Source organism: Oncorhynchus clarkii, unplaced genomic scaffold, assembly GCF_045791955.1.
Source record: "Oncorhynchus clarkii lewisi isolate Uvic-CL-2024 unplaced genomic scaffold, UVic_Ocla_1.0 unplaced_contig_11032_pilon_pilon, whole genome shotgun sequence".
Taxonomy (NCBI): domain Eukaryota; kingdom Metazoa; phylum Chordata; class Actinopteri; order Salmoniformes; family Salmonidae; genus Oncorhynchus; species Oncorhynchus clarkii.
Window position 1 is genome coordinate 1,405 of NW_027258707.1, and position 8,806 is coordinate 10,210.

Consider the following 8,806-nt stretch of genomic DNA (forward strand, 5'->3'; position numbering starts at 1 on the left):
AAACAAAAGTATGCTAGACATTTATAGAATAAATCATACCTAGTTTGATGATTATGACATAGTCAGTGAAAACGTTATTAATTTATACTGCTTTAAATGGCATTTGATATATTATGTATTTCTATCAAGCCAACTGGAATTTGTACTCAAAACAAAGGTTGTAAAAGTATGTTAGACATTTATAGAATAAATCATATCTAGTTTGATGATTATGTGACAAACAGTGAATTAGTTATTGATTTTTACATTTTTAAATGGCTTTTGGCGAATGTCTGTTGAAGGTCTGAATGTGTGAATATAAAACCAACTTTACCTCGATCAGATTGTCAGTGTCAAAGTAGCCTGCCATTTCGATCATTTGTGCGGTATAAAATAAAACGTTTCTGCCAAAGTCTCCAGTCATGTAAAATGACGTAGAATTGCATGAAATGCGTTTATAAAAGGCCCAAGTTTTACCCGACCAAAGGCTACTAAACATGTTTACAGCAGGGTTGAAATGTCAAGGCTTTGTTCCCTTTTTATCGGGAAATGCATTCACGTTAAACGCTGCATGTCAGCGGAATCGGAAATGACCTTCACATTTCTTTCAAGGAATCTGTAAGGCTTCAGTTTGAATAGAGCCCTAGATGACACCAACCATGGATAAGTAGCCTATTGTCGCATGTCTTTGGGTAAAAGCCATAGTAAAAGTTGACGGGAGATTGTGATGGGGCAGATAAAAATTCTCTTTGGGCCGATACCTTAGAAAGAGTTGGTTAGATAGAGAGAAATGACGTGCTAATTTATTCAATTAAGCTCATATGTATATGCAAATGAGTTGTTATTTTCAAATGTTATTATTCAATCAATATAATAACAAAACATAGAAAAGAGAGTAGCCTACCAACCTCAGAGTCTCCAGTTTACAGTGGGGATTCCCCAGTGCAGTAGACAGCAGCTTTACTCCTGAATCCTTCAGGTCATTGTTACTCAGATCCAGCTCTCTCAGGTGTGAGGGGATGGTCTGAAGAGCTGACGCCAGTGCTTCACAACTTTCGTTATTGAGATTACATTGATGGAGCCTAAATGAAAAGAAGAAACATATGAAGACAGAAAGTCCCCAGTCCCTGCCAGCCACCATCACGATTGAAACTGTTTTACTCAGCGACCTGTTCAGTTGGATTTGGCCCAAACCTTTTATCCTGTGTCCCAGATCTGTTTTAGATCCATGCATCGTTTTCTCCTATATCAGCTGTTGAACTCTGTAGCTGTCTTAAAATCAACATTGGCCTCTTAATGACGTCCCTGTTAACCTGCTATGTTGACCTTGCTCCAAGGAATATGTACTTAGTGTCTTGGTATTTGGTATAACCTCCCCCTGATCACTGCCTGTCCACAATGTCCATGGGATGTTTTAGAAATACTCCATAATATTTCTTTAACATTGAAAGTGTGAGAGTTGATTGTGGAGATCAGTGAAAATAATCAGGCTATATTTTTTATTTATTTTATTTAACCTTTATTTAACTTGGCAAGTCAGTTAAGAACAAATTCTTATTTTCAATGACGGCCTAGGAACAGTGGGTTAACTGCCTGTTCAAGGGCAGAACGACAGATTTGTACCTTGTCAGCTCGGGGATTTGAACTTGCAACCTTTCGGTTACTAGTCCTTCAAGAAATACAAACCTGAGAACAAGAAACATACTGACCTCAATTTCTCCAGTTTACAGTGTGGACTTTTGAGTCCAGTGGAGAGCAGCTCCACTCTTAAATCGATCAGGTCACAGTGAACAATGTCCAGCTCTTTCAGATGAGAGGAATTTGAGCTGATAGCGGAGACTAGTACTTCACAGAAGTCGTCTGTTAGTGTATTTCGATTCAGCCTGTACACAAGATTTATTTCATTTTATTATAACATGCATTTTGTTTGTAATTCAAAGATCCCAACATGCTAAATCAAAACGCCTGCATTTATTTAGTAAATCAAACAACCCCTGACAAAGAAATGAATTACTTTGAATTCACAGTCCAAATCGATGAACTAACAGAAAAACTACTGACCTCAGTATCTCCAGTTTACAGTGTTGACTCCCTAGTCCAGTAGAGAGTACCTCAACTACAGAATCCCGCAGTGTGAAGTTACTCAAGCCCAGCTCTCTCAGGTTGCAGCTGAGAACTGTTTTTATAGAGGAGACCAAATTATCACGGCCCTTTTTTACGAGTCCATTCCCGCAGAGACTGCAATTGCAGATATAATGCATTTTAAGGCAGCTTGTTTCATCAACACATTGAGGCAGATTGTTTTGTGAGACATGCTGTTATATCTTGTGGACAGATGCACGTAACATAACTGGTATCGATGCCAGACTGGTGTGACGACTAATGAGAAAGTTTGTTTCGGTGTGGCATTAGCACATGGTTTGCAGTAATATATAATCTTGAACACACTAAAATCTTGCATAATTGCATCAGATGCTCGATTAATGCTGCATTCACATGATAGTCAGAAGAAGGAAACTATTACATTTCCGACTTGCTAACTAATTGAACGCGGCACGCGTAAAACTACAACCAGTTAGCAAGTCAAAGATTTCAGAGTTTCCTAGTTGCGACTAGCACGTGAACACGGCATAAGTCAATTTGAGGCAAATGTTTGCCTAAATGGTCATTGTAGTGACAAAGAAAATATTAACACATACAAGAAAGAAAATGTTACCTCATCATTCAATGGCACTTGCTGACATAAAATGTATTTTTCTATTTTAAAAAATCAAATAAAAATCTCTTCAATTACCTCAGTGCTTCCAGTTTACAGTCTTGGCTAGACAGTCCAGTACAGAGCACATCCACTTCTGAATCCATCAAGATTAAATCTATCAGGTGCAGTTCTCTCAATGGTGAGTTTGGTAACTGGAGAGCTGAGGCCAACGCTGCACAGTACCATCTATCCAGATAAACGCCTTCAATTCTGCAGAAACAGAGGAAAATTACATTTAGTCTACATTTGAGTCATTTAGCAGACTTACAAGAGTGAATAGGGTTAAGGGCCTTGCTTTTCACCTAGTCAACTCAGGGATTCGAACCAGCAACCTTGCGGTTCCTGGCCCATCGGTCTTAACTGCTAGACTACCTGCTGCCCTAATTATTCCTGTGAGGATTTGGATCTGCACAGTTCTCCATAATTTCTGTTTGCACACAGGCCCCGATTCTGACCTTAAGCGCGCTTAAATGGAATGTAATTCCCTTTTTATGTGATTCTCTCTGAGTATTTTTGACCTTGAATACTTTTCACCCACTAATCATTTGAGGTGGAGCTTGAATGAATGAAGGTGTGGTGGAGGCGTGTCTACAGACTGACCCTATTCTGACCTTGAGGCATGTCTACAGACTGACCCTATTCTGACCTTGACTTCTGACCCTATTCTCACCTTTACGCATGAGGAAACCATGAAGAAGGTCAAGCGAACCTGACGGTTCAAGGTGGAATTTTTGTATTTTATTTAACCTTTATTTAACTAGGCAAGTCAGTTAAAACTTCTTATGGCCTCAGGGGCAGTATTGAGTAGCTTGGATGAAAGGTGCCCAGAGGTGCCCAGGGTAAACGGCCTGCTCCTCAGTCCCAGTTGCTAATATATGCATATTATTATTAGTATTGGATAGAAAACACTCTGAAGTTTCTAAAACTGTTTGAATGATGTCTGTGAGTATAACATAACTCATATGGCATGCAAAAATCTGAGAAGAAATCCAAACAGGAAGTGGGAAATCTGAGGTTGGTCAATTTTCAACCCAGCCCCTATTGAATACACAGTGGGATATTGGTTATGATCCACTTCCTAAGGCTTCCACTAGAGGTCAACCGTCTCTAGAATGAGGCTTCTACTGTGATGTGGGGCCGGATGGGAGCTCTTTGAGTCAGTGGTCTGGCAGAGAGCCAGGTCCTGGTCACGCGCATTTCACATGATAGCGACCTGCGTTCCATGGCTTTTCTACAGACATAGGAATTCTCCGGTTGGAACGTTATTGAAGATTTATGATAAAAACATCCTAAAGATTGATTCTATACTTAGTTTGAAATGTTTCTACGACCTGTAATATAACTTTTGGAAGTTTTTGTCCGACGTTATGCTGGACCTGCACGAGTGTTTGGATTTGTGTACCTAATGCCCTAACAAAAGTAGCTACTTGGACATAAATAATGGACATTATCGAACAAATCAAACATTTATTGTGGAACTAGGATTCCTGGGAGTGCATTCTGATGAAGACCATCAAAGGTAAGGGAATATTTACAATGTTATTTCTGATTTCTGTTGACTCCAACATGGCAGATAATTTCTTTTTCTTTTTCTGAGCGCCTTCTCAGATTATTGCATGGTTTGTCTTTTCCGTAAAGCTTTTTTGAAATCGGACACAGCGGTTGCATTAAGGAGAGGTTAAGGAGAGGTTAAGGAGATATTTCCATGTCTAACAATTGTATTTTCATTGACATTTACAATGAGTATTTCTGTAAAATGATGTGGCTCTCTGCAATATCACCGGATGTTTTTGGAACAAGTGAAAGTAACGCGCCAATGTATACTGAGATTTAAAAAAATATAAATATGAACTTTATCAAACAAAACATACATGTATTGTGGAACATGAAGTCCTATGAGTGTCTGATGATCTTCATCAGATAAGGTTAGTGATTCATTTTATCTCTATTTGTGCTTTTTGTGACTCCTCTCTTTGGCTGGAAAAATGGTTGTGTTTTTCTGTGAGTTGGTGGTGACCTAACATAATCGTCTGTGGTGCTTTCGCTGTAAAGCCTATTTGAAATCGGACACTGTGGTGTGATTAACAACAAGATTACCTTTAAAACGGTATAAAATACATGTAATTATGAGATTTCTGTTGTTTTGAATTTGGCGCCCTGCACTTTCACTGGCAGTTGTCATATCGATCCCATTAACGGGATTGCAGCCATAAGAAGTTTTTAAGAACAAATTCTTATTTACAATAACAGCCTAGGAACAGTGAGTTAACTACCTTGTTCAGGGGTAGAACAACATATTTTTACCCTGTCAGCTCAAAGATTTGATCAAACAACCTTTCGTTTACTGGCCCAACGCTCTAACCACTAGGCTACCTGCCGCCCCGAAAGTTCAGTGTTTGAAAAAGCATCTACTTTATTTTTTTCCGATAGAAATAAAAGCATTTTCCATGCACTGTAATTTATAAATTGACAAGTGCTAGGTAAATGAGTAATCCATTTGGAGAAAGGGATTGTAAATACACAGTAATTGTTTTAAGATTTTTCTTTATCATCCCTGGAGAGTGCCAAACATTCAACTTGAGGCCCCCATAGTGCCAAACATTCAACTTGAGGCCCCCAGAGTGCCAAACATTCAACTTGAGGCCCCCAGAGTGCCAAACATTCAACTTGAGGCCCCCAGAGTGCCAAACATTCAACTTGAGGCCCCCAGAGTGCCAAACATTCAACTTGAGGCCCCCAGAGTGCCAAACATTCAACTTGAGGCCCCCAGAGTGCTAAACATTCAACTTGAGGCCCCCAGAGTGCCAAACATTCAACTTGAGGCCCCCAGAGTGCTAAACATTCAGGCCAAAAAAGCCTGACGTTAGAACGTCTGCACCATTAAAGCTGGAGTCCGTTCTTGGTGAAACTGCCACGTGCTTCTGGGATATTACAACAACAAAGAAGTTACTTCAAACAACGAACACTTTTGTTCCCCCCAACATCATTGCCGGTGCAGAACACTCTGCCGGACACTCCTCTCCTCCGTTTCTTAAACAAAACAAAAACACTGATAAAGGTATTGGGGTGAACAGTGGCGCTGTGCGGATTCCAGCTTTAAAGGGGAAATCCAGTAGAAATGGACAGTTTTCAGTTGAGAAATTATATTCTAGGGTTGGATTTTTTTTTTACTGTTAAAGTAGCAGCCATATCAGCCAGGGAAACTAATTGTTCTCACTTTATGATTGAACATTCAGGTTTTTCTCCCTGACTGTGGCGCTATTTACCTAAATTATTAGGATTTTCTAGTGATCACAACAAAACGACTTATTGCGCTCAAATAGAGTAGCCTACCTCTCCTCTTATAGTTGGGCGTGCGAGATCAAGTGGGCCGAGTATACTCTGGGGTCCCATGTGCCCGTCATCTCACACCTGTGTCTGAATTTTATACAAATTATTAAAAGGAATAATTTTGACAGTAACCCTCCTTTTTAATTTCCACATGTAGCAAGCGTGGTGTCCAATCTACATGGGTGGTAGGTGAATCAGACAATATCGTTTTCATGCATCTAATTGCTGCCTGCCTCTGCTTCCCCAGTTAATTGGCTATCAAGTTTTTTTTTTTAAGTGAGTGAATCAGGTCGGACTCGGTTGGAGAGTGAGTGTGTTGTTCAAAATGGATAAACAAAAGGTAAGACCAAGTTGTGCACAAAAACACAGCACAAAAGCTTTATCTGATCACGGTCGTGCCATATTACCGAAGATAACCACATCATGCGGGAGGGTCCCCCAAATGCCGACTTTATGGGGGTCCGGAGAAACTCAGCTACACCAGTGTATATGTTCCATACTAACAGCCATCCAAATATTGCATTTCAGGTCAAAGAGGTAATGGGTAATGAAAACAATAACAATTCAGTATATTCATTGTTATTTGGTATGTGTGAATGTTGACGATCTTTCTTACATTGCCTTTCTGCAGTTCCTCACAGCTGGAAGAAGTCTGAAAAAACCCTTTTGGGAGGTTTTATATTTCTTCAGGACAAACTCATCCAACACCTTCTCTGACATCAGAAGTACATAGGCCAGTACTGAGCAATGAGCGGGTGAGAGCTCTCTGTCTGCTTCCTTTTCTGACAGATATCTCTGAATGTCTTCATGTAGGGAATGGTCTTTAACTTCTTCAGTCAAAGAGAAGAGATTGAGGCACCTCTCAGGGGAGACATCAATTAGATCCATCTCCTTGAGTATTATCTTCATTTCTTTAACAATCTCTGAACTGTTCTCTGTCTTTGGCAGCAGGCCTTGTAGAAGGCACTGAACGGATTCCATAGACATTCCAAGAAGGAAGCGGAGGAACATGTCCATCTCTCCATTCTCTCTGGACACAGAATTGTACATGGTAATCTCCATCAACTCATCCAAGGGAAGGTCTACAGGCTCGTTCTCCAAGATAGCTTTGAGATATGGTTCTGAACCTTCCATCAGAAAAGACTTGAGGCTCGATGACGTCTTGAGGCTCTTGGTTGTGAAACAGTGGAAAACAAAGAGGGCAGCAATAAACTCCTGAATGGTCAGATGCATGAAGCAATACACCTTCTTTTTGTACACCTTCTCTTCTTTAAAGATTTCTGTGCACAACGCAGAGTAGACTGCAACTTCACTGATGTCAATGCCATATTCATTCAGGTCTTCCTCATAGAACATGAGATTGCGTTTCTCCAGGTGTTCAAACGCTAGCTTCCCCAGCTTCAGAAGGAAGTCTTTATTTGATTCCCAGATCTTCTGTTTATCCCTCTCATGCCCAGGATCCTTTTGTGCCAGCTGTATTTGAATGAGCAGGAAGTGAGTGTACATCTCAGTCAGAGTTGTAGGGATTTCTCCATTCACATTTTCTCTCAACAGTTCCTCAAGAACCTTAGCGGAAATCCAACAGAAGACTGGTATGTGGCACATGATTTGGAAAGTTCTCGATGTTGTAATGTGTGCGATGATTCTTCTGGCAACTTCCCCATTCTTGACCCTCTTTTTGAAGTACTCCTCTTTCTGTCGCTCATCGAACCCTCTTACTTCTGTCACCAGGTTGATGTATCTACGGGGAATCTGATTGGCTGCTGCAGGTCTAGAGGTTATCCATATCAGAGCTTTGGGAAGCAGCTTCTCCTCGATGAGGTTTGTCACCAATACATCTACATTGTGACCTGTCTTTGTAACATCAGTCACCCTCTTGGTATTGAACTTTAGTGGATGTCGCTTTTCATCCAGACCATCAAAGATGAACAGAACTTTGCTGGTAGCATATATCTTTGCATCTTTTATCTCTGTAAGTTCAGGGTGGAAGTCATTTATAAGTCCATGAAGACTTAACTCATCATCTTTGATCGAATGCAGCTCTCTGAAAGGGAGGACAAAGATGAAATCCAAATCCTGATTGGCTTTTCCTTCGACCCAGTCAAGGACGAACTTCTGCACGGAGACTGTTTTTCCAATGCCAGCAATGCCCTTTGTCAGCACAGTTTTAATGGGTCTCTTCTCTTCTTCCTCTTGTCCAGCTAAGGGCTTGAATATGTCATTAGAGTTGATTGGAGTGTCCGACGATGTTTCTCTTCTGGATGTGTATTCAATCTGCCAAACCTCATGTTCTTTATTAACTCCTTCATTCTCTCCCAGCGTGATATAGAGCTGTGTGTAGATGCTGTTCAGGGGAGTTTCTTCCTCTGCAGTGCCTTCAAACACAAACCTAAACTTCTTCTTCAGACTGGCTTTATGTTCCTCTTTAACTCTCTGTATGAGTTCTGTAAGGACAGAGTCAGAATAAAACAGCTTCGTTATTAGAGCATAAGATGAAGAAGAAGTCTTATCCACCTTTCACTCATACGGTTGAGACTGTCTACTAATAAACCACTATAAGGTCTAGTGAGGTGCTGTGGGGGTTTCATGAGACTGTCTACTAATAAACCACTATAAGGTCTAGTGAGGTGCTGTGGGGTTTTCATGAGACTGTCTACTAATAAACCACTATAAGGTCTAGTGAGGTGTTGTGGGGTTTTCATTGAGACTGTCTACTAATAAACCACTATAAGGTCTAGT

At 40.5% G+C, this 8,806-nt stretch overlaps 1 protein-coding gene across 1 annotated transcript; it reads right to left on the reverse strand.

The window, feature by feature from the left end:
- Nucleotides 1-887: 887 nt before the first annotated feature.
- On the reverse strand, nucleotides 888-8,584 carry LOC139398295 (NLR family CARD domain-containing protein 3-like; the record flags this gene model as incomplete). The annotated part of the gene is made up of 5 exons (XM_071144352.1): nucleotides 888-1,061; nucleotides 1,689-1,862; nucleotides 2,041-2,217; nucleotides 2,774-2,947; nucleotides 6,684-8,584. Coding segments are annotated over 5 exons (2,600 nt in total), but the record flags the coding sequence as incomplete, so codon positions are not given.
- Between the last annotated feature and the right edge of the window lie 222 nt (nucleotides 8,585-8,806).